General features: G+C 41.6%; 1 protein-coding gene across 3 annotated transcripts in view; it reads left to right on the top strand.

Annotated features, from left to right (window-relative positions):
• The window catches only part of RBKS (ribokinase), an 87,466-nt gene extending 61,465 nt beyond the window's left edge, over window positions 1-26,001 (top strand). The window contains exons 8-9 of one of the 3 annotated variants that reach the window (XM_081264503.1): window positions 3,000-3,106; window positions 25,661-25,775. In XM_081264503.1, coding sequence (XP_081120629.1) covers window positions 3,000-3,068 — 69 coding nt within the window. In that variant the 3' untranslated portion in view covers window positions 3,069-3,106; window positions 25,661-25,775. Of the gene's footprint in view, window positions 1-2,999; window positions 3,107-25,660 lie in introns of all 3 variants that reach the window. The other 2 variants (XM_081264502.1, XM_081264504.1) reach the window with 2 other exon arrangements.
• Window positions 26,002-26,269: the final 268 nt, after the last annotated feature.

The raw sequence follows: 26,269 nt of genomic DNA on the forward strand, positions 1-26,269 counted from the left end.
TTTAATGTCTACTAACAACAGATTTGGATATTTACAACATTAAGGGATTAATGTGTGTTATTACGAAAAGCTGTTACAACTCAAAAAAATCAAATATTTCTCTAGAATAATATAAATAGTCAATTCACAGAAAAATCAATATAAAATTGTAAAGAAATGAGGCCAGCTGAACTATTAAAAATCAGGAATATACAAATTAAAATAACAGTGAGATCCACTTTAATGCCCAAAAGGTTGGCAAAAATTAAAGGCTGAACCAGCACCTTCCTGTAATTTCAGTGACTCAGGAGGCTGAGGCAGGAGGATCATAAGTTTAAAACCCACCTGAGTAATTAAGCAAAACCCTATCTCAAAATCAAAAATAAAAAGAACTAGGGATGAAGCTCAGTGGTAAAGTGCCTCTAGGTTCAATCTAGTACAAAAAATAAACAAGAAAATAAAAATTTAAAAGTCAAAGATTGATAATGTCAAATTGCAAATAGATCAAAAACACATACTCTCATATCATATATTCTAATGCAAATATAAGTCCACAAAGCAGTTTGTTTCCAGAAAGCAATTTGAGAATATAATTTTTTAAAATATATTTTCCCTTTGACCTAGTAAATCCCCTTTTAAGAGATCATACAGATATGTTCACATATACAAATATTTGCTTAAGAATGTTGGTTTCAACTTTGTAATAAAGGAGAAACTTAGAAGACAGGTCTACATTATCATCAGTGTGAGAAGGTTAAATATTCATAGTATGGTGCCATTTATTTAAAAGCAACTCTCCAGATATCTAAAAGTAAATGCATATTTTAAAATCTAGAACAAACCTCACTGAACTGTTTTGATCATTATTCATGGGAAGGGGAATAATTTGGTGGGAAGAAAAGATAAAGGAGGACTTCTGCTTTCTATGAGTTTTTCTATAAGCCTGTATTTCTCATGTATTACTTTGTAACTTGGAGTAAATATGACTTTGGGACATAGCCGAACAAGATGGGTGAGATCATTTCTCCAAGTGTGTGCTGAGCATTATCTTCACAAATTATCTTCACAAAGGAGCTAGTTACTGGTCACAGTTTATTCCTGGTCTCACAAGGAACCTCTCAAGCATTCTAAAACCTCTCTGTGACTGGACTGAGTAGCCCTTTGAGTTAGGACAACTTACAATGGAAAGACTCCTGATACCAAAAAAACTGATCTGCATTACCTTCATTCTCAGGACCCTGGAGGCTTCTTAAATCTGGATATTTCACTACATACTTGACAGGTTTTTTTCCCCTTAATCTTTCTAAAGAAAGACGTTTCCTCAAAAATATGTTACTATATACAGTTCCCCTTGGAAATATCAGAATAAATGTCAGAGCTTCACTGTTTCTGTTCATCATTCAGATGTATGACTGATCTTCAGAGAAACTTTCCTCATGTTCAAATTTTCCTTCTGAATGAATCTACTTATATACCTTCAGTTTAACTCTTCAACTCGCATTCTCACAATTAATAATATATTGAACCATCTGAACTTTGGCTTTTGCCACACCTCTTGGATTTGATTAATGGGTAACCAGGAGGAGTTGATAAGGGGACCAGCCCAGAGATGATGCCTCATTTTTAAGTACTTAAATTTTAGGTACTTTTTTTTTTTTTTTTTTTGGTATCAGGAATTAAACCCAGGGTCACTTTATCACTGAGCCATATCCCAGTCCTTTTTTATATTTTATTTAGAGTCAGGGTGTCTAAGTTGCTTAGGGCCTTGCTAAATTGCTGAGGCTGACTTTGATCCGGTGCTCCTCCTGCCTCAGCCTCCCAAGCAGCTGGGATGACAGGTGTGCGCCACCATGCTCAGCATTCGGTACCTCATGTTTAGGCACCTAATAGTACATCTGCTTCACCTTTCAGCTCCTTCCTATTTGAAACAGTCCTGAGTGGAATGGCTGTGGAGGGAGGGAGAACACAAGACACAATGCTATAGACTAAATTGTGCCCCCACCAAAATCCACTTGTTGAAGTCCTGTCTCCAGTGTGACTGTATGCAGAAATAGGGGCTAGACACGGGTAATTAAGGTTGAATTCGGTCATAGGGTGGCGTCCTGCTCCAGTAAACACATGTGAAAAATAAACAATTAAGTCATGTGAGCACAGAGCAAGACAGTGACCACCTGCAATCCAAGAGAAGAGGCCTCAGAATGAGCACTCTGATCTTGGACTTACCAGCCTCTAGGGCTGTGAGGAAAAAAGGTACTGTCGTTTAAGCCACTTAAGAGTAGCATTTTGTTTTGGCAGCTCTAGCAGACTAATGCACACATGGAAGCAAGTAAACCCATTTGGAAGTGACTAATGTGAATGCTGGAAAATCACCTATCCTGTAAGGAGAAAACAATCAGAGGGAAACCAACAGGATCAGCCTAGTCACCTTTTTAGTGAAATCTCAAGGGTTTGAAATGGTTCAGCTGTAATCATCAGCCCTGTGGATAAGGACAGATGGTGTCCTGAGTGCTAATCCTGACTTAGACATTAACCAGCCAGGTTGCTTTGGGCAAATTACTTTTTATGTTTGGGGTTCATATTTACATCCAAACATGACTTCTCTGGAGTGGGTGACCTCTAAAATTCCTTCATCCTTGGAACACAAGGACTCTTTGGGCTGATAATAAAAGCTGGGTACTACTTGCCAGGCATTAGGCTGGACTCTCAGGCATTTCCTCCCATTCTCAGAACAACCCTGCAAGATGGGTTCTTGCCTGTTTTAGAGAGGAAGAAACTGACTCCTGATTATATGACCTGCCTGGGGACATACAATTGGTGAGTGGCAGAGCCAGGGTTGATTTTAGGTCTACCTGTCTGTCTGACTGACTCCAACTGCCATGTACTTTCTACCTCACTGCTCTGCTTCTTGATTTGGTGACAGTCTGCCTAGCCTTCACACTCTCTCTGATTTGACATTCCAGCACTGACTTTCTTGTCACTTGTCATGATACAGGCTTCTATAATTGCTCCTTTTTCTCTAGATCTTCAGAAGCTGCCAGATCTTGAAAAGGCCTTGCTTACTTTATACGGTACCCTGTGAACTCACTTAAATAATCCACGCATACCCTGAGAACAGTGCCTGGCTCACGTAAGCACTCAGTAAATGTTAGCTCATCAGTGTGTCTTGTGATATCCCATTATTTATTTTATGTGGACCATTTGGGGTTACTAGATAACTTGTACCAGGAACTTGCTCCACCCGCTGTCTGGCAGAATGGACATTACCTGAGCCAGAGAGCACTCATGTCCCACCACCATTCCACTCCAGCCTCTCTCTCCACAGGGCAAGGGCTGGAATACCTGGGAGTGGTGTGGCAGGATTGTGCCCATTCCAGAGAGCAAAGACCCTGGCACAATTCACATCCATTTGTTTTCTTTCTTTTTTTTTTTTAATTAGGTACATCAATGGATGACAGGACTCATTTGGTTTTTGTTTTGTTTTGTTAAATATTAATTTTTTTAGTGGTAGTTGGATACAACCTTTATTTTATTTATTTTTCTGTGGTGCTGAGGATCAAACCCAGGACCTCACAAGTGCTTGGCAAGCAATCTACTGCTGAGCCACAACCCCAGCCCAGGACTCATTTGTTTTATTTATGTATTTTTAATTGTTCGTGGTGCTAGGGGTCAAACCCAGGGCTTTAAGCATGCTAGGGAAGCCCTCTACCTGTGAGCTACATCCCCAGCCCCTCCATTCATTCTTGTCACTGGATGAGAGAGAGAGAGACACTACTTTGAAAGACTATAATCAAATAATCTTTTCACTACACTTCTTTAATTAGGAACCTGAACTGCTAACTATAAAGCCTAGTGACAATGTGATTCCTCTTTTTTAACATTTCCAAACTAGCTTTCTAATTGGGCGGGGCGGGGGGGGGATACTCACACTGCCCTGTCTAGCAAATTCTTACCCATCCTCAAAGCCTAGCCTGGAGAGTCTTTTTGGGAAATTCAGTGCTGAAAACAATGCTTAGTCTACAATAATGGCTCTCTGTAAATAAAGAAAGAGTTCTATTTCCTTCTGGGAAAATAACTAGTCTGAGCACAAGAGTCACTTCTCAGTTTTCTCAGTGGATTAGAATCTTCAGGGCTGTTTACATTCCTCACATTCCACATTTAAGATGCCTAGAGAAAGAAGAATCTGAGGTACAAACGCTCTTTTTAAGTGATTTGAAAATGAAGTAATTCTCCCCCATTTTCCATTTGAAAACATATCATCAGATTGTTTTACCTGCAGTTTTATAAAGGCCAGGCCAAAAGAAGAAGAAGTAGTTAGAGAAGATGAATGACACCTCTGAACTTGGCATCAGAGAACAAAGAAAACTCAACTAAGGTTCTGGAATAGCCCTCCCAGCCCTGGGAATAATATCATAAAACTCTGTGCAAACTCTGCACACACTGGCTGCCAGAAAAGATGAAGAAGGCAAAGAGAAGTTCACTGACTGTAAAGAAAGGGTGGAGGACAAGGTAATTGCTAAGGAGACGATAGACAAGGCACAAGACATCTGCCATGCCCAGGGGGCCGTACTGGCTCTATTACATTACTTCCACATCAGCACATCACCTCATTTATTAGCTAATCAGGCAGAATTCAATATTTGAAATTATCTTTCTTAATCCTGCATGTGATCCATTGAAAACCCAGGGCTCTAAAAATCTAATTGTAATTGCTTACCAGAAATGTCATCTTCACTTGGAAGAATTGAACCAAGGCCAAATGTGAGGCTGTTTTTTTTCTGTTTTCCCAAAGTACTGTCCCCCAGGACTGGATATGCATTTGCAGGTCCCCAGTACCCCACATTCTAGGGCTCCCTGAAGAGATGCGGGCACTGGTCCTACTTCCAGACTCAGATATGACATAAGACTAAAGGTAGCGTGTGGCCATGGAGAAGGGGGCATGGAAGTGAAGGAACAATAATTTAAGCCTTAGCAAAAGTCAAGAGAGAAACGTCTGAATCCAGATAAGAGTTGGGCCTGGGCAGGAAGTAGTCCCTCTGCCCAGCAGGAAGGGAAGGCATGATATGGCAGAGCTTGCTTGCTCATCCATGATCAGGCTTTTTATCTTTGTACCCTACACCTCAGCCCCACTTCTCAGTGTGACAGCGTGGGAGTGAGCCCGTGGTCAGCTCCTTGCCTGTTTTCCTGGGGAAACCTGAAACTATGAGGAGATGAGAAAATTACCTGGAATCCAACTGTCCCCTTGGCCCCAGTGCCCATCACTGCTGGTGGAAGTAGGCAAGGGAATGGAAGAATGGTATGCGGCTCACAACCTGCTGGACATTAGCCTGCCCTTTGTATGAACCTAGGGGTGCAGGTTGTAGGCTGGTGACGTGCACTTTGTGTGTTACCTGTCCTGATGACATGTGCTGTGTCTGAATGAACTATTAGCGGCACAAATACCTTGTGTGTGTGTTTGTGGTGGTTTTTGTGTGTACAGAATACAGTAGAATAGAGTTAAAAGTTTAAATCTTTAAAGCGAGTCCCTCTTGCTTTCCTTGTCCTACTTCTATTCCTTTCAAAATATATAAAGAAAAGTGCTTTATACAATGGTCCACCCCTGAAAAAGGTATTTGATTTGGGGATAGAAGGAATCCAGAGTATATCTTCCCTGAGAGATTCTCTAAAAATTAAAATATTTATATTCCTTTCTTCTCTTGGTCAAAACAAACCAAAACTGGAAAAAGAAAGACTATGTTTATAACTACTAAATAACTTTCCTGTTCCTAGTTAGAAAAATCCTCCTCCTCTATTTGGCCTTCTCTATATTAACTTTTAGTGTTAGAATATAGAAATCTAATCGTTAGACCACATTATAAGTGACTATAATTTGCTTCAAGTACATATATTTACTGCTTGCCTCACTAGTCCCAAAGAACCAGCTTCTATAGGAACCATGACTGTAGCATCTCACTCTGCTTGAAACCCACCTCTGTCTGTCCATGAGCATAAAAACCCAAGCCTTAAGATTATAAAGACCACAACCCCCCCAGGACAGCCATAGTTCATGCACTTAGCTTTCTGCCTCTTGTTTTTGGATTCTGGAAAAATCCTCTAGTTAGGCATAGTTACAGTGAAGAGGTTTCTGTTTCATCCTGGGCATCTGGAGGGTTTTCAGGTCTCTAGGCCACAATGTTGCTTGAAAGAGGAGGTTAAGTGGGGTTTCATCGCATCCCAGTGACCACAGTCAGGATCCTTGGGCTGCCTGTCAACTTATTCTCAGAGCATTCTAGGAGTTCCAGGATTTATTTAACAAAACGTGCCTCTAGAGCTGGAAACAGTTCTTTAAGAAATGGAAACTTCCTAAGGTTGTGGCTTAGCAGTAGAGCGTTCACCTAGCACATGAAGGGGCCCTGGGTTCGATCCTCAGCACCACATAGAAATAAATAAACAAAACAAAGGTATTTGTCCATCTATAACTAAATATATATAATATTTTAAAAATTAAAAAAAAGAAGTGTGTCACATTAGATTGGGTAGAGAGATGTGATGGGAAGGGAGGGGAGAGGGGGGATAGGAAAGGCAACAGAATAAAATAGACATTATTATTGCTGTATGTATATAGGTGAGTGTATGACCAATGTGATTTCTGCAACTTATACAATCAGAAAAATGAGAAATTATACCCCATTTGATTCAAATGTATGAATTGTCAAGATCATTGTATTGTCATGTATAACTAATAAAAAAAATTCATCAAACAGATTAAAAAATAAAATTAAATTAAAAAGAAATGGAAACTTCCTCAAGATACTGAGGTAGGAAGATTGCAAGTTAAGACCAGCTTAGGCAACTTAGCAAGACTCTGTCTTAAAATAAGAGCTGGGCCTGTAGCTCAGTGGTAGAGCACTTGCCTGATATGTGCCAGGCACTGGGTTCAATTCCCAGTAATGCAAACAGAGAGAAAAGAATAAAAGAAAAGGAAAAGGGTTGGTGGGGGGGGGGGTATGAAATGAGAAGTTCCTCTATAGGAAAGTGTGGCAAAATGGGGTGATGAGCTCCTACTATGAACCCACTTATTCAGCGCACTTTGAAGTTTCTGCACGCCACACGTGGGACACAGGCTGGTGTAACAGGTGTAGTAAGATAGCCCCTGGCCACAGAGAGCTTGGAACCTAGAAGAGTATGCAGCCCACAGGGCCAGAATGAGAAGTGCAGAGGCAGGGATGCCCCTGGGTGCTGTGGGAGCCTAGGGAACCTGCTTGAGAGGGGAAAGGAAGGAGTGGGCAGAGGAGTATGCCAGAGGCAGCTTGGTAGGGGGTAGCCGGGAAGAGTGGTAGCAGCTCATCACACACCTGGAAGGTAGGAGGAGCTCTATCTGGAATGAGTTCAGAGTACAAGAAAAAAATGCAGGGGCTGTGGTGGTTGTGGCTCAGTGGTAGCGCACTTGACTCGCATGTGTGACTCACTGGGTTCGAGCGTCAGCACTACATAGAAATAAATGAATAAAATAAAGGTCCACCAACAACTAAAAAAAATTTTTTTTTAAATGGAGAAGGGTGAGGTGGAGAGAGGACAGGGATGGGTTGTGAAGCCTTCACTCCACATATCCTCCATATTAGAGGTTAATGCTTTCTTCTAAGGGCAGGGGGAACCATTGAAGATTTTAAGCAGGGGATAGATTGGGTCCTACTTAAACTTCATAGAAAGATTAATGTGGCTGTAATATAAAGAAGAAATTGGAAATTATGAGACTGGAGGCGGAGAAAACAGGCCAGAGGCTGCAGTATTGATCTGGGTAGGAAATGATGGCAGCCTAGACTGGAGAAGCAGCAATGGGCATGTTGAGCAGAGGGTATGAGAGCTCTTAAAAATTTAGAAGATGCGGGAGACTAAGTTAGGTGGTCATTTCATGTTTAAAACAAACATTCTGGTGGCTGGAATGGGGCTCAGAGGTAGAGCGCTTGCCTTGCATGTGTGAAGCCCTGGGTTCCATCCTCAGCACCACATAAAAATAAATAAATAAAATAAACGTATTGTGTTATGTACAACTAAAAAATTTTTTTAAAAAACAAACAAATATTCTAGCAGTCTCAGTGTTTTTCCTCATGTTTTTGTTTTTGTTTTTTTTTTGGGGGGGGGGGCCTGAGGGGAGGAAGCGGGTACCAGGAATTGAAGTCAGGGACACTCAAACACTAAGTCACATCCCCAGCCCTATTTTGTATTTTACTTAGAGACAGGGTCTCACTGAGTTGCCTAGCAGCCTTGCTTTTGCTGAGGCTGGCTTTGAACTCATGATCCTCCTGTCTCAGCCTCCTGAACCACTGTTTCCATTGTGAGTATCATCAGTGGTTGCAGGTAGCATAGGGAGATACCCATATATTTTACAAAAGATAAAAATCTCAGGCAATTTCCACATGCTTTTCCACTGGGCATATATACATGCCTCCCCATTTTGGGGAATCACTTATCTGCATAACAGACAAGAATTTGGAGCAGAAATATAGCTTTCATTTAAAATAAGTAACAATCTAGGCATGGTGGCACATAATCCCCGAGGTTGGGGAGGCTGAGACTGGAGGATTGCAAGTTCAAAGCCAGCCTCAGAAACTTAGCAAGGCCCTAAAGGCCTAAAATTACAAAAGGGCTAGGGATGTGGCTCAGTGGTTCAGCATCCCTCAGTTCAATCCCCAGTGCAAATAAATAAATAAATAAAGTGATAACATTTGAAGGAAGCTTTTGCAGTGTGACGCAGTTCAGATACTGTGCCATACCGCACACGCTTTAGATGCTAGCTTACTGTCAATAGAAACACGGCCTCACGTAACTATGCTTCCTTCCCGATGAAGTGACAGATTGGCCAGCATGTGATGAATTTGGGTTGTGTAGATAAAAATACAGGTGTCCCAGCCAAGGCATACAGTTTTCTGTGAATCACCCACATCAACTTTCAGGACAGTTAGAGTCACAGAACAATTGCTCAGTTCCTTCCTTCATTTTCACAGTATGGACCTGGCTCCAGACCCAAGAGTGAAGCAGCAACTTTAAGAAAGCAAAAACATTATAAATAACCCAAAGAACCCTTTTATAACAGCAACTGCCTGCTGATTTTGTGGCCTAACAGCTCAAGCAGAAAAGGATATAAATACAATATTGTGCAATGACTAATTACTCAAAACTCTGTGCATCAGCAGAAGTGGAACCTGCGGTTGGTGCTAATGTTATCAAATGCCTTTGCTGTTTAATAATCTGTAGCTTTATATTATCTAGCATGGAATTTTCACAGAAAACAATGATTGTATTTCAAGTACCTCTCACTGAAATTAAAAAGCAGCTGTTAAAAGATGAACATTTGGCAGAAGATGTTCTAGCAAATCTTGTAAGATACTAAATCATATTGGATTAACTATTTTCTGTCTAAAGAGTGGAGTCACAAAGAAAAAAGATTGCTGACCACAGAAGGCAAGGCCAGTCTTTAGAACGAGTGAATCACTAACAGACCTTTTAGTTTTAAGTGCCATTTATTCACCGATATGTTAAGTTATTTATATACAAAGCTTTCATTAATGTTGCCTGAAGAATGGGCCCTTTTTTATTCCATTTTTAGCTTGTACTCAAGATTCCATTTCTCTTTCATTAATTATAGAATAAATTAATCCACCACAGACATTTTGGGCAGAATGGGAGTTTCAGTCTCGAGGGGCCATCTTCCTCTGTGGCTAGCCATACAGCAGAGAGAAAGGGCTGTGACTGAGGGCAGCGCCTGCCAGCACTGCCATTCGGGCCCTGCCTGGGAACCTGAGGAGGCAGAGTACGTGTGGCCTACTCACTCCAGGTTGACAGTGTCCCACATATGTTCTTTGAGCTGGCCAACCACTAGCCCAACTAGGAATGAACCAGTGAGGAAGTGACATCATGACATGGTTGCTGGGCATAGCCAGTTTCAGCTTTAATGTACCATATTGACAGGGAGGTTTTACATTATTAATATAATTGTAAGTAAAACATGAAATGCTCCTTTTTAAAATTATCAGGCAGCATGTAAACAGCTTTTCCTCAGTTCCTATTCCTGGAATAGAGTGGGTGATGGGTGGGATTTTTAAATGGAGGGAGGATTCTCAGAGATAACTGAGGATGGCTTACAGTGGGGAACCCAGGCTTGGCTGAGGGGAAATGAAGAAAGGAGTTGACTCAGGCATGTCTGCTTTGCATATCATTCAGTGATAGGAGACAGTGTGTCTGCCTTTTTATGAAGTCATTAGGATGCAAGTGTTAGCTCAAAACAGCTTCATCACAACACTCTACATCAGTGCTGGTGTGACTGACCAGCTCAGAGGCCATCACCAGCTGATGAAACTGAGAGTGGACCTGAGTGGACATAGGCAGCCCAGATGGAGCCAGCAAATGGCCTCTGTCAGTATGAACCATTGGCTAACTTGGATCAGGAGCCATTTCACCAACAGTGGGGCCAGATCTCTGATGCAGTCAACACCACAGCCATGTGCCCCATGTGTGAAGTGTGAGGTGGCCAAACACACTGCATCTAACAGGAAGTTTTTTGTCTTTGTTTCAATTTTAGATTAAATCCCAGTGGGGCGATTATTGTGATTACCTGTACTCTTGCAAATGGTTATAAATACACTAGTAGGGCACTAATACATGAGAATCTGGAAGCTCTGGGATGAAGGTTTGCAGAGTTTTTCTTGTTCTACAGTAGTTGAAATTTAATCAATATATTGAAAATGGAAAGGCCACTGTCATTTTTAATACCACTTACAGTCTCTGTGGGCAGTGAAATGGTGCCCTGAACATACCTCAGCCCCACCTTACTTTGATTTTACACTTGACCTCCCATTGATCCTTCTCTGTTCTCATCTATCTAAATGAAAGAATACTTTAGCCCCATAAACCTCATTCTGGATAGAAATACATAATTCAAGAGGAATACTGATGTCAAAGAAGAAAAGGCACACCAATTTGTGTCAGCATTTGCTGTAAATTAAAGAGGAGTACAAGGAGAGTTTAATGTAATGTAGAGTTGAAATTAAAATAGAACCAATATTTAGGCATTCCTCCGCCTCTTTTTTCCCTGCTGTGACATGAAAGATTGACTTTCTCCCAGCCTAAGTATTAATGTATTTCATTTTTTTCTTTTCCACTGGGATTTTTTTCCCCATAAAATGTTACATGTTTATCAATGGCATCTGAATTTGAACTTTTTCACTGGTTCCATTCTTAATCACAACAGCAAAAGCCAGGGGAGAAAAGAGTTGGTTTCCCGTCATGCTCCACTCCCTTCATGTTTGCAGTCGAGAAAAGACCTCTGCCTGCTTATCTGCTGTCATGAGCTGTTGATTCCCCTGGATACTGATTCTTTAATGTGTCACCTCCATGGTGTCTTTTTCCAAAGCTGGAAAATCAAAAATAGATTTGAACAATGTACTGTTGTGTATGGTTCACAGGAACCTTTGGCACGAATCCACCAGTGTCCTTCCCTGTAAAGCAGTCCCGGGAGCTTCACATTTAGTTCTATCCAGCTGCCTTTTTGTTCAGAACCTGTTTGAAGCTCCTCAATCAGGTTTCCACCAGGGCTAGTTTTGCTCTTTACAGTTGCCTATTGTTTGGGGTCGGTGGTGGACTCCCTAGCTTGATTCTACATCACTAGACTTGGTTTCAAGTGATTCAGTCTTTCCAGAAATAAATTCCTCTGGAGAGTGGTTCTCAAAGTGTGGCCCCTGACACCCCAGACTAGCAGCATCTGTACCACCTGAGATTTCATTAGAAGTATAATTCCTGGGCCCCACATTGGATTTAATAGGTCAGAAAGGCTGGGGGTGGATCCCAGAAGCCTGTATTAACTAACAAGCCATCCACGCAATTCTGACCTCTCTGCTCAAGTTTGAGAAACTCCGGTTTAGAAGACATGTTTGCTTCCAGGGAGGATTTTCAAAGATATGCTACAATTTTTTATGGTATTCCAAAAAAAGTTTCAAAATATTTTTTGGCAAAGATGGAAGACATGTATGGCCTCCCCAGAGGACAGTTAATGGGACTATGCTTTCACTAAAGGCACCCTAATTGTGCCATCTCACCATGTCTTCAAGCCATTTCTTACACTTGATTTCTCATCTGGAAAATGAAAGATTCACCCTTCTACCTCACAGGACTGTAATGAGATTCAAATTGAATCACATCTGCAAACATGCCCGGTAAACCAGAAAGTGCTCTGTAAACATGAAAGTCAAATCATTCTGCAGGCAGTATTCTGTGGTGCCAGCATTACATTCAAGGATGTGAGTGGGAAAAGACCTGTTAGCCAGATCCAGCTTTCTGTCTCCATAGTGTCCTGGACATGATGGGTCTCAGATTCGGCCATTTCAGCTCACCAGTTGAGAGAAAACCTTTGCCGGAGTAGTGACTGCAAGAGGCTAGGAAATATAGCCATGATCAGACATGCTGTTTTCTCTGAGTCTCAGGAAAGCTCTGAAGATCAGTGAGGGCAGTGTTGTGTGAATGCTGAGGCTCTCGTGCCCAATACATGGCTCATACCAGCCCTGGAAGGGTCTCTCCAGAAACCATCTACTACAAGGCTGTGCAAGGGAATCTTGACCTTTAAGAAGGAAGTTTATTGCTACACATTAATCATTACAGAAAACTCAAAAGAAAATCCCTCGAGCCAACCAAATCTATAGAAACTGAGATTTATAAACCAGACCAGTTAATGTGTCTGTTAGGGAAGAATGTGGGTTGATTTTTACCTCAGAGATTAGCTCTTACAAACAATTTCACCATAGGAATTGTTAAACAGCAAGCTCCTGATGCATTTATAATTTAATTTGAAAACTTTGGTGAACACTTCTGAGCAAGAAGGAAGCTAAGCCTGTTGCCTCAGTACTTATTAGGAATGAAGTTTCAGTAACACGGAACAGTTCCCACTGGGCCAGTATCAGCTTCACTTTTCACACAAAGTGCCAGCTAACATCAAGAGATTAGGTATGAATATAATTGGTTAATTAGGGTTAAATTATTGGTTAATTGTGGCATAGTATGCTATTGGTCAACTCTAGAATTAAAATAAGAAATTATTTTACTCAAAAATGTTATCTATTTAACAACTCTGTAGAGACAGCAGGTAGATTAGTGGTTGCTAGGCCTGGGAGTAGAGGGAAGAATGAAGGACTATGAGGTTTCTTTTAGGGGGGATGAAAATTTCTAAAATAGATTGTGGTGATGGTTGCTCAACCCTGTGACTGTACTAAAAACACCGAATTGTATGCTTTAAGCGGATGACTTGTATGGTCTGAATTATATCCTTCAACCTGTCTTTTTGGAGGGAGCTGGGGATGTAGCTCAGTGCTACAGCATGTGCTTAGCATGCACAAGGCTGTGGGTTCAATCCCTGGAACTGGCAGCAACAATAACCAAAAAAGAAAAAAAACCTAATAGCCAGTAAATTGTATAGCAAGGGAAAAAATTATGCGTACTGAAAAGACAAATGAAAATAATACCAAAACATTGCTGCATGTTTCATACTTGATTAATTTGAAATACTGATTATTTAAAATATATCAAGTCAGTGAATGTTTACTCTATTAATTAGAATACTTTTAAAAGTGGACTATCTCAGCCTAATAATTGAAATTTAACTATTATAAATTAAAGTGGCTGACAGTAGAAGGCAAAGTCATGGACATTGTGACATAATAGTTTGTCATGTTCCCTACAGATTTATTTAGAATGAAAATCAGCAGCACTTACACAATAATGATGAAATCTGGATTCTCACTGTCCATCTTGATGGTCATAAACTATGCTGGTTTGGGAAGGTGGAGGTTGGGGAAGGATGTGATCTTATCTTTATGAGATAAATACATGCTGATAAGACGGACAGATTCAGGTGTGAGCTGTGGAACTGGGCTCTTGTGTAAGCAGCGTCGCCTGTCTGTTCACCAGCGAACCCTTTGTCATATCTGCACAGGAGGCAGCCTCTGCCCTTTCCTGCCTTGGGAGGGTACTCAGCCACCCTGGTCTTCATCTTCTTGCTAAATTCCTCACACTGGGACTTGGGTCTTGCCCAGGGAGGTGGGGACTGTAAACTGAGGCAAACAGGAGAGGAATTGATTGGGAGATGTGGGAACTACAGGCTCAGTGGAAAGAAAGCAAGGGCCACTAGCACCTGCCCTGTATGCCTTGCAACACAGAGCTTGCTGGTTAGGGCCTCTTTGTGTGCCAGAAGACCCGAGTAGGCCAGTGGCAATTCTTTGGAACAAGAGACCCTACTTCAGTGTTTCCTAGCCCCCCCCCTTTTTTTACCATTATTATCCCACTCCAACCCCAAAGAGCCTTTTAAGATTTTTTCCAATTGCCCTCTTTCTTCCCCCATAAATATTAATACCATAAATACTACACACACACACACACACACACACACACACACACAGGCATGCACATACAGTTGTATACTGTGACTCTTTGAAAGCCACAAATTATTGTAATAACTAAAAATTTTTTTCACCCTCTTACCGATTTCTGCCCCCTTGGAGATGTGGCCTCAATTGAAAATGCACACCCTTGATGAAACAAAGGCCTTAGTAGGCAAGGCCTTCCTGCTCACCCCTGGGGTGAGTGGTGAGGCTGGTCACATGGAAAAGGTGGATCAGATAGCCTGATGTCCATCACTAACCAGGATAAGCCCTGACCTCAGGTTCCAGTACTGCTAGAAGACTGTCCCTCCAAAATCACGTTGTTCTCACACCATCCCTTCAGCCTGCCTGTGACCCTCAGGACTCAGCACCACCCCTCCCTGGCTGTTAGCCCTCAACCTGACAGTAGAGAACAGGGCAGGGCAGGGCAGGTGCAGGGCTCCTGGCAGGGGGTGACCCCCCTCCCAGGCAGTCCCCAGCCCCACCCAACCCAGCTCTGTGCCTCTGCTCAGAGCCTCTCATTGCTCAGTCTCTGCTCCTTGTCCCCAAACGAAAGCAAGAGACTTCCCAGGCTTCCACAGTCTCACACTGACTAAAGGAACCTTTATACTTTTCACCTTACATGACTTCAGTCTCCTCCTCACAACCTCTAAGGTCCCCAGAGTATGTCCCCTGGCCCATAAGGGAATGGATTTCAGAGATCCAAGCACATACAGAGGACCACTGATGGACCTCTCAGGAGTCTGGCCTCCCTTATAATCAAAGGCTACAGGATACTGTCTTCCACTTCTCCCTGGCCACCCTTGTTCTCCTCCAAGCCGGGAACAGAAAGCCAGTCCCCTTGCCCTAGGATCCTTCAGATAGTGTCCTAGGATCGTAGCCCCCTGTGTTCCTTAGAACCCTGTCTGGCCCCTTTAGACCTACGCCTTCACTCTAAAACCATGAGCAAAGTAAGGGGCCTCTGAGATGGAACCACCTAGTCTACCCCACCCCTGTTGCACACTGGCTCTGTGCTGGGCCCTTTGACATAATTATCTAATTCAGTATTTACAGCAGCCCTCTAAGGTACATTGTACTGATAAACAGATACAGAAAGGTTGAGTAACCTGCCAGAGGTCACACAGCTGGCAAGTGGTAAAATCAGGACTTAAACCAGGTCTGTCTGTCCTTAAACCATCTGCAACATTGTTCCAGTTGAGAAAACATCTTCCCAGTTGTGTGAATAGAACTAAAAATGACAGGGCTGGGGTTGTGACTCTGTGATAGAGCACTTGCCTAGCACGCATAAGGCACTGGGTTTAATCCCTAGCACCTCGTTAAAAAAATAATAAATAACAGGGGGACTTCACTGCAGGGAATCTGCCATTCTTATTTTATGTGGTGCCAGGGATCCAACCAAGTGCCTCACTCGTGGTAGGCAAGCGCTCTACCACTGAGCCACAACCCAGGCCCAAATCTGCCATTCTTAATATGACAGAGCTAACAAAAAGGGACAGAAACGGGATTTAAAAGCTCTTTCTCTGCCACCTCCTCAAGGTTCATGACTCCCATACCTCTTGCCAGTGAGGAATGAACCCTTTGAGGACAAAGAGTGACTTTTACTCTCTCAGGCCCAATCAAGATAATCATGCCTCAGCCTTCTGCATCCAGAAACAAGGCAGACACCCTTCTTAGAATTTGGATACCATATCAGAGCAGGACTGGCCACCAGAGTAGCCTAAGGGTGAGCTATGGCAGCAATTGGCATAACCCTCCATGAACTATTCTTTCCTCAGGAAATTTTAACCCAAACCCAGTGTAGACAGCAAGGCTGACCCTCTAGGTGGGATCCAAGGCCCCAGCATGGTGGTGGAAGGTACCAGAGACCCTGGCAGTTTACATTCACTCTCTCCCTGTTTCCTGAACCCCTTGCAAGATCCTTTTTAAAGAAAAAACAGTATGTTGGCTTGGGATTTAGTCATGTTTCATCATTTGCTTTCCTCTGACTTCTAAAACCACAAAGCTGGCTGAGCAATCCATGGCCCGCAGTGCAGGCTCTGAATTGCTTTGTGCAGGGAGAGGTTCTTAAAAGAAAAGAAAGTGGTGTCTGCTTGTCAGATGGAATGTGTGAAGACATCAGGGAGGAATGCACGATCTTTAACTGTGAGGGTCCCTTGGCAGTGTGGGGTCTGAATCATGCCGCGTGGGTTCAGATTCCTAACAAGTGAAGCCTGGGCGATGATATCACTCCTGCAAGATCGTCTGGGGTCTGTTGTGCCGCCTGACACCATCTCACCTTGGGGATTTTCATCACATGGGGTTTTTCCCAGCCACCCTTGATGCCCATCATTCCTTCCAACTCTTCCAGTTTCAATCAACTGGAATTGGCCAACCGGGACTTTCACAAGCCTGTCCTTTGCCCTCCCTCCTACAGGGCGTTCTTGGGACAGAGTGTGCTTCTCAACTATCACTTGGCATCCTTCCTAACAGTGTCTAATTCAGTCAGCACGTATTTCAGCCATGGGCTGGATGGCAGTGGGTCTCGGGATGTGGAGGTGATGAAGACTGTCTTCCTACCTTTGGAGAGGTGGGCAGGGAACATGGAAATGGGTAACTAACCTAGACTGGTGGGATCAGCAAAAGCACAGTGCCTTGAACACAGTGCCAAGTAATAAATATGTAATGATTAAGCTAATGCCTGAGTCTTAGAAATCAAGTATAGGAGTTAGTCCAGGGAAGAGTGTGTGGAGCCATCTCCATGAACAAAGACCCACAAGTGAATAGGAAGTAAGAAGTGGAACTGGAAAAGTGGTTCAGGGAGCTGTGTGCCATGTTAAGGAACTAAAATTTTATCCTAAGAAAGATGAGAAACATTGAAAAGGCTTTAGGCATGGAAGTGAGGTGGCCAGATTAGCAGCAGTGTTGAGGATGGAATGGAGGGGGACAAACCAGACCACAGGTGGGAAGGTAATGAAGTCCTCCGGAGTGGATATGAACATGATGCAGCGCAGTGTGAATAAGGATGGAGACAAGAAGACAGATTGGAGGAGAATTCTCATTTTAAACGTGGTAAGTATGCAGGAGAGAGGAATCCAGAAGACCTCTCAGGTTTTCAGTATGGAGGTCCCATGACTGACAAGATAAAGAGGGCTGTGCCATTGGTTTGGTTATGTTGCATTAGAGTTGTTTACAGAAGACACCAGCCTGGTGGAGAAAGTTTACAGATAGATGCACAAATCCAAGGATAAAGGAGTCTGAGCTAAAGATATGGATTTATGACTCATCATATTTATAGCAGTTGAGACACCAGGAAATGATGAGGAATGAGGAGAGCGAGCCTACCACAGAGCCCAAGAGAAACCAGTATCAGTGTTCTGGCAGGAGGCAGAGGGGCCCATGATAAAGGCAGAAGGAAGGGTCAAAGAAATTCAAAGGACCCAGGGGGATCGCATTCTGCAATGCGCTGCTTCTGTGACCAACTTCACACTGTCTTTCACCCTCTTAACACTTCCTCCTAGGCTTCTGTTGATCACACTAAACTCTTTTGCATCCTTAACTCCCTGTAAAGCCCTGGCAGGTGACTGCTGTTCCTGATGCTAAAACCCATCCATTGCGGCTTCCAACCATCCCTTCTCTACCCTCCTGAAAAATTCCTGCATTCTAAGTTTCATGTAATTCAGGTATAGCACTTAACCTGGTTTCCTGAACAGTCTCTGTTTATCTAAGACTTTGGTATCTGCAGCACCATTTTTCCCTCTGCCCCAGATCAGCCATCACAGAAGATGACAAAAGTACTATGAGGATGCCTCCCACTCCCACAATGACCTCCAGGACTGTTAATAACTGCCTGGAGCTTCTTCAGTCCCGTGGTAATAAACCCCAGATCCTCCTCTTGTCTCTTCTATACTCTTCTTACTTTCCTTGGCTCCCTCCATTTTCTCCTGTCCTGTTGAGCCCCTCCTGACCTCTCTTCCTTCCTTATCCAGGTCAGAGTTTCTGTTCCTTCATCTGAAACATTCGAACATCACTAGAGATTCACGGTCTTACTCTCCTGTGCCTGTCATTCTTCATCACTAAAGAAAACACAGTGAACACAGTGCCAAGTAATAAATATGTAATGATTAAGCTAATGCCTGAGTCTTAGAAATCAAGCATAGGAGTTAGTCCAGGGAAGAGTGTGTGGAGCCATCTCCATGAACAAAGACCCACAAGTGAATAGGAAGTAAGAAGTGGAACTGGAAAAGTGGTTCAGGGAGCTATGTGTGCCATGTTAAGGAACTAAAATTTTATCCTAAGAAAGATGAGAAACATTGAAAAGGCTTTAGGCATGGAAGTGAGGAAGAGAGAAAAATTGATCAGTAGCCCAAAATCCTAATCTCTTATCCTCAAAATAGCTTTCCCGCCTGCTCTGTTGCTGGACTTTCACAGATGACATTGGTACAAATCTTGACTGTCATTTACTACCTTTTCTTTTACACTGGACAGTTTGTTTAACCTTGGATTTCATTTCTTGCCTTTAATATAAAGACCCCACAGGGGTGCTGCTGGCCTCCATAGCACTTTGTACCCACAGGGGTGTAGGCTCACAGCTTGGGGAGCCAAGCATGTCCTGCAGGCACATGCTCACCCCCTCAGCTGGTACCCTCCTATAGTACCACTTGGCAGAACCATCCACCACAATTCTTCCTCTCACAGAGTCCTTGTGAAAAATAAAGGTAATAACATGGAAAGCACCCAGAGGAGAGCCTGACTGAGCAGGACCTCAGAAAAAAGAGCCACCGCAGACCACTGGGAGTTGGACTAACACGTGGGCATGCCATGCTAGGTAGCACATTCCACTATTTTTAAGCATTTACTGCCCAGCTCCACAGAGCACCAGTGTGCTTCTTTCTCTCTTTCACCTGAGAGCCAAGCCCTGAGTGATAAGAAGGGATGGTCCATTTAGCAAGAGCTCAGACCATGGTCATAGACAAGGGCCCCAGAAAGGCAAGGGGCAGTGAAGGGGAATAGGGAGGTGGGCATTGATAGTCTAATAGGGGGAAGAAGAAAGGACAGGACAATGTCCTATCTCCATGGTAACACTATCTTGGGGGCTAGCAGCAGAGGACACCCACCTAACCTCACACCCTGGCTTTGGGGTGCTATCCTTAGGAGCTCCCATCTCTTAGCTTCTGCCCTTGGAGTCATCTCTCTAGCTGCTCCTGAGTGTCATCCCTGCCCCACCATTGCTGGTGACTGCCTCAACCCGCCTCTCCACTCACCCCACTAGATGGCTTGGCATGCCATGGGGCATGTTTTGCTGTCCTTTCCAGCTGCCTGCATGGGTACCACAGATCAGAGCTTCTCAGAACCCAGGAGTATGAAGGCCTCAGGAAAGGAAGGATTTCAGAATGCCACATCCATTCTGTGAGAGCAGCTCTTCCTTAAGAGGAAATCATTCTGAGAAGGTGATGAATAGTAGCCACATGGTTAATTGTTTGAAATAAAATGGATTATGCCATTACCCCTTTTGGCACAAAAATAATTTTCAGTAAAAGGTTAAAACCATCATGTTGTATCAATGAGAACTGTTCCATTATTCCAAGAATGATTGATTGGAAAGTACTTTACTTACAAGAAAAATCACAGTGATACAATACAGCTTCCACTTTTAAAGCACTTTCCATTTTAAAAAATCATACCAATGTATAAAAATAGTTATACTGAAGATGTGAATCAACAGCACTCGAAAGCCTTGTGGTATAAATAGATTCAACAATGGGACTATCAAGGAACTCTGGGCCATGACAACCTAACCTCCGTTTTCACTAACAGAAAAGTAACATGTGGTTCAAGCTGGGCAACCTTGGAAGAGATCTTGGGAAGAACACATGGAGGAACTAGAACAACTATGTCAGGTCAACTCAAAGCACTGGGAAAGGCAGTGGGAGAGACACAGGGACAGAGAGTTTTCAAACTGTCTCATGTCACAGACCTGTACAAAAAACACACAGAACAAGGTATTCAGGATCCTGAGAAATACCAAGAGACGCAAGATACTTAAAGAGATTGGTGATTCCTTCCCTTAGTCCTTCCTCCCTGCTGCCTGCCTCCAACAAACATTTACAGGTGGTATAATATTAACAGAGCATGGAGTCAGCTGGGTCTGGATGCCGGTTGCAGCTCTGCCATTAACTAGCTGATATGATCCTGAACAAATAATTTACTGTCATTTCAGGGGAAGTGGGACTGTCATGAAGAAGAAATGAAGTTACACACACACACACACACACACACACACACACACACACACACCACCCAGGTTGCTTCCTACTACAGAGCAAAGAGTAAAAGTTACCTACCTTCCACTCCTCTGCAAGGAGTAGAAGGAATTTTCGATTCCTTTCATGATTCAGTTTCAAGGAGCTTTTCCGTTATTAGACATAATGGGGCTTTTCAGATGGGCCTTCATGTTTTTGACCTGATGGCCCCGTCAACCAGGTGCCACTCTACATCTTTGTGTTTGGAAATTTCATGGTCCAACTGCTGCCTCTTTGTGAAAAAACATGGAACCCCCTGCATTTCAGTTCTGGTGAAGTCAAGACCAGGCAACTAGGAGTAATTCCTCAGCAAGCATTAACTGAATGTGCAGTATTGATAAGGCATTGTAACTCTAAGGATTCATCAAGGAAAGATGGAGACAAGATGTCTGATCTCTCCTAAGAGTTTAACACATGGGGGTTGCTTCACCTCCATTTTTGGGTAAAAAACAAAAGAAACTAGCTGTAGTCCTGGCATGTTCCTACCATTACAGCTGTACTTGCCACTAATAGCTCTAATCTCATTTTTCTGCATCCACTGTCACAGCAGAAAGTGTTCTTCTCAGTCCCCTCAACTTGCAGGTGGGTTCCACTGCCTGGTCCTGAGTTGCAGAGGAGACTCCTCTGTGAGATGGACTAGTCCCAAATGAGCAGGAGGTTTCTCAGTTCGTTTCACACTGACTTGTAGCAGATATGCACATGATCTTTAAAAAGAGAGAAATCATTCAGAGACAAAAATTAGCCCATTTGCAAATTCACAAAGAATGACTGATGATGATTCTTTTAGTTCTTTATTCTTTAATAGTTTTTCATTTTAAAAGATAAAACTTGAAAAGTTGCAGTAATCCCAGATACTCTTAACCAAGTTTCACTAGTTGTTAGCATTTTGCCACATTTCGTTTATTACTGTCTTTCAAAATATATAAACACACTTTTTTTTTTTGATGAACCATTTGAGAGTAAATTGTGGACATCATGACTCTTTACCTCTTAATACTGCAGGATATATCTCCCAAGGACAAGAACATAACAGCACTACAATGTGGTTATCAAATTTAGAAAGTTTAACACTGAAATGATCTTATGTGCATAATCCCATAATGTCTCAATTGTATTCTTTAAAATTTTTTTCCAAGATCCCATCAAAGATTATATGTTACATTTAATTGTCTTTGCTGTTTTAGTCTCCTTTCATATGAAACAGGTTCTCAAACTTTTTTATCTTTTAGTTATCATTTTTTAATTTTTTTGTATTTTGGTTTTCTAAGTACATATATGTCTATATCTATCTATGTACACACATACTTTTTTTCATCTTGCTAAAAAAATTAAGATTCTGCATCTCTGTTCATTAGGGATATTGATCTGGTTTTTTATTTGTTTGTTTGTTTTTTCTTTTTTTCTTGCAATGCCGTTGTCTGATTTTGTTATCACAGTAATAATGCTGGCCTCATAAAATGACTTGGGAAATATTCCCTTGACTCTTCTATTTTCTGAAAGTTTGCATAGAATTTATATTATTTTGTGCTTAAATGTTTGCAAGAACTCTCCAGTAAAAACATCTAGTCTAGAGTTTCTTTGTGGGAAAACCCCTCATTTTTAAGACAGGAAGAATTTATCTTTGCAATTTCTATCAGCACTGTGTAGCACTGAGAATGAAGGGAAATCAAGTTGTAAAAATCCTTGTTGTCTAAAGATGCTTGCAGCACACACACCTCCACTAAACACTATGCTTCCCTGGCCTTAGCAATAGTGAAAAGCAATTGAATGTTTTCAGATACTGATGTGATTTTTTTTTTAACTTTTAAAAAAATTATTCTGAGCCAGGCGCAGTGGTGCACACCTGTAATCCCTGCTGCTCAGAAGGCTGAGGCAGGAGGATCACAAGTTCAAAGCCAGCCTCAGCAAAAGTGAGGCACTAAGCAACTCAATGAGAACTTGTCTCTAAATAAAATACAAAATAGGACTGGAGATGTAGCTTAGTGGTTGAGTGCCCTGAGTTCAATCCCTGGTACCCTCCAAAAAAAGAAAAAAAAAATCTGATTTATTGAGACATAACATTTTCACATCTTTATGGGATATTTTATAGTGATTCAATACATGTACCTAATGTGTAACGGTCAAATCAGGGTGATAAGCTTGCCTTGTCTTCCACTATGCATCATTGTTGTGGCTGGGAATGTGATACTCTTCTAGTCATTTTGAAATATATATTGTTTTAATGATTAGTTACCCTACTATGCCAAAGAAGAACATGAAGTAATTCCTCCATTCTGTTGTTTGAACCCCTACTGAACTTCTATCCATCTCTCCTCCCCACTGCCCTTCCAGTCCCTAGTGACCACTATTCCATTCCTTTCTTCTACAAGATTGACTTACTCATATACACAAATGAGTGAGAACATGTGGTATTATACATTTTTAAACTTTCTGTAGCCAAATAAATATCCCATTATCTAACAATTAGTTTTAAATACTTAAAACTAATTCCTGTCCATGATGCTAGAATGTTTCCCCTCGGCCCTGTGCTCTTCTCTGATCAGGCTGAAAGGTCAAGGTGAGGGAGGCACAGAGGCATGGCTTACCTAGTCATTAACCATTTTTATTAAAATTTTTTGAAAAATGTACAAGCTTATAACAAACAATATAAAGGGGGAAAATACTGCCCCCATACCTTGCAAATAAGAAAAAATACAATAATTTGATACATATTTGTCCTCATTCTCTGTATTCTTAAATACATACATATTCATATGACTTTTTTTTTTTTTTTTTACTTTTTTTCCTTCTTTTTTTCCCCTCCATGGGAAAATACCTTTTATGCTCAAATATCTTTTTTGGCTTAACTAAAAGACATTTCTCCAAATTGCTGACATTTTCTTATTAATAATTGCATACTTTTCCAAATTAAAAATCTACTAGTCTATTCATCCATTCTCCTGTTTCATTGACTATTTCCAGTGATTTCCTTGGAAAACAGTGCAGCAATAAGCATATTTGTACATATACCCCTAATTATGCACAAAATACAGGAGTTTTTACTTCTGCTGTAGAGTCCCCAAAGCAGGATTGCCAAGTTAAAGGGTGTACACATTTCCTAATCATTGAGCACATTTTCATGTGTTTATTGTTTACTGTTTACATTTCCTTTTCTGAATCTGCATGTCTATATCTTTTTGCAAGCAGTTGAAAGGTGTCCTTTGACCATTAGAGATGTCATGTGTATTGGAAGAATTTTCATCAAATTTGTGCTTTTGTACGTCTGACTTTATTTAGTGTCTTAGGACATATAATTTTTAATTTAAAAATTTAAAATACTTCCCTTTTTTGTTATGAATTTTGGGGTTTACTAGTTTACTTGTGGCCTTGCTTCCTAGAGTTATACAAATACTCACCTAAACTTTCATCTTATTATTTTTACTGTTTTATTTTTTATATCTAACCTTTTGACCACCTGGAATTTAGTTGTGTATAATTTAAGGAGGAGAAATAAAGTCTTAGAATCTTAAGAGTTTGCCACTCCTTTTCATATCTTGTAGTGTTGTCCATCTCTTGTATGTCAAAGACTTTCTAATGGTATTTCATAATATATCCTCCATGCAGCTCAGAGTTCCTCTAGTTTCAGACCTTTCTCATGTCTACTGCTATGCTGAAATGGAGGTCAGTTAGGAATCATATCTTTTTTCATTGCATCCTTCAGACAAGAGTGGTGAACACTGTTCAGCACTGAGGCACGCAGGAAACACTTATGTAAGCTTTTCTATGACTCCTTGGCAAGTGTAATATTGACTGCTTTATGTAAACAAAGGGAAATGTGGTTCTCCTTAAAGCCACTCCCTGAGCTCTCTCTGTTCCTTCCGCCTCTGGGGTCTTTGTTCTTCGAGGCCTGCCTTCTCTCTGGAAGTCTGGTTCATTCTATAAGGACTCCCTTCAGGGAGGCTTTATTCAAATCCTTTCTTAAAATCCAACTGCATTTATAAGCTCTGCCACTGTTTAGTGTTTGATCCACAGTGGATTTTGCTTCTTTTCTAGTACCCATCACTGTGCTGGGCACATAGCTCATTGAATACTTCAGCTGCAACTAAAACAATCTCATGCCAATCGAGGCTCTTTGTACAGGCTGAAGAACAGCCTCAAGATTTGTCATGAAAACTCTTGGGTCTAAAGAACTAGCAAATGGGAAAACTGGAAAGTGCCCCCTGAATCTGTTGAATACCAGAATAATTTTTCAAGTAATATCATGTAACATCTAAATTGTTTTAAGCCGGGTGTGGTGGCACATGACTAATCCCAGCAACTGGAGAGGCTGAGGCAGAAGGGTTGCAAGTTCGAGGCCAGCCTCAGCAACTTAGCCAAAGCTGGATTTAATTCTCAGTTCAGACAAAAAGAAACAAAGGAAGAAAGAAAGGAAGGAAGAAGGGAAGGAAGAAAGGGAGAGAAAAAAAAATGTATAATGAGAGAGAGCAAAGTGACTACAGTGGCAAAGCCTTGGCCCAGTGATGAAAGTTAGCATCATCAGTGGTAAGCCATATTGACAGTATCTACCCTTGATACGATGAGAATGACACTTTACTCTTGTGGTCTTCCTTCCAAAACTATAGCCACAGCCTGACTATGAGGAAAAAATACACAAATCCCAATGAGACAGATTCTACAAAACGTAATCAGTCCTCAAAACTATCCAAGTCACCAAAACCACCTAAGAAACTGTCAGCCCATAGGAGTCTAACATGACAACTAAATGGGATCCTGCAACAGAATAAAGAGATGAAGGAAAAACACAATCCTAATAGAGTTCAGTTAATATATCAGTACCATTTCATCATTGTGATAAATGTACCACATTAAGATATTAACAGGTCTGTGTGGGATATATGGAAACGCCACTGTCCTTGTCCCTTTTCTATAAATCTAAAACTACTCTAAAATTACGTTTTTAAACTGTACAGTGTGGACAACAGGTTGACCACATGCTTATCTTCACAACTGTGTTTTTCATTACAGGGTGCTGGTGACAGCTTTGTGGGAGCTCTGGCCTTTTACATGGCTTATTACCCAAATTTGTCCTTGGAAGAAATGCTCAGGAGATCCAATTTCATCGCAGCAGTCAGTGTCCAAGCTGCAGGAACACAGTCATCTTATCCATACAAAAAAGACCTTCCTCCTACTCTGTTCTGATTACTGTTATCCCTCAAGTAAAGATACCTAGAAATAAAATGTACCTGAGGTGACCATTCCTAGCTAACACTTACTAGAAAATGTCCTCTCTCTTCTTTGTAAATATTATGTTCATTTAGGAATCACATTCAAGTTTTCATTTACTTATTTATAAGGATGATCCTTTGCTTTTCATACATTCACAAGAACCAACTATAATTAGATTCCACAATCAGGATCTGTGTAAAACTTATCGCTACTCAGGACCAGCATATTCTATTGCCTGTAGATTGATAATTTTATGTGGCACCATACAGCAGGGGTGGTGGATACCAGCCTCTAGAGCCAGAGAACAGAATGTTCAATAAGGAGAAAAGGAATAAGGATTCAATCTCCCAAGTACTTAAAAGAGGTGGCCGATACTCATTCTTTAGCTCAAGTATTATCAAACTTCCG

This window comes from Spermophilus citellus (assembly GCF_964194105.1).
Source record: "Spermophilus citellus genome assembly, chromosome: 13".
In the NCBI taxonomy this organism is placed as follows: Eukaryota; Metazoa; Chordata; class Mammalia; order Rodentia; family Sciuridae; genus Spermophilus; species Spermophilus citellus.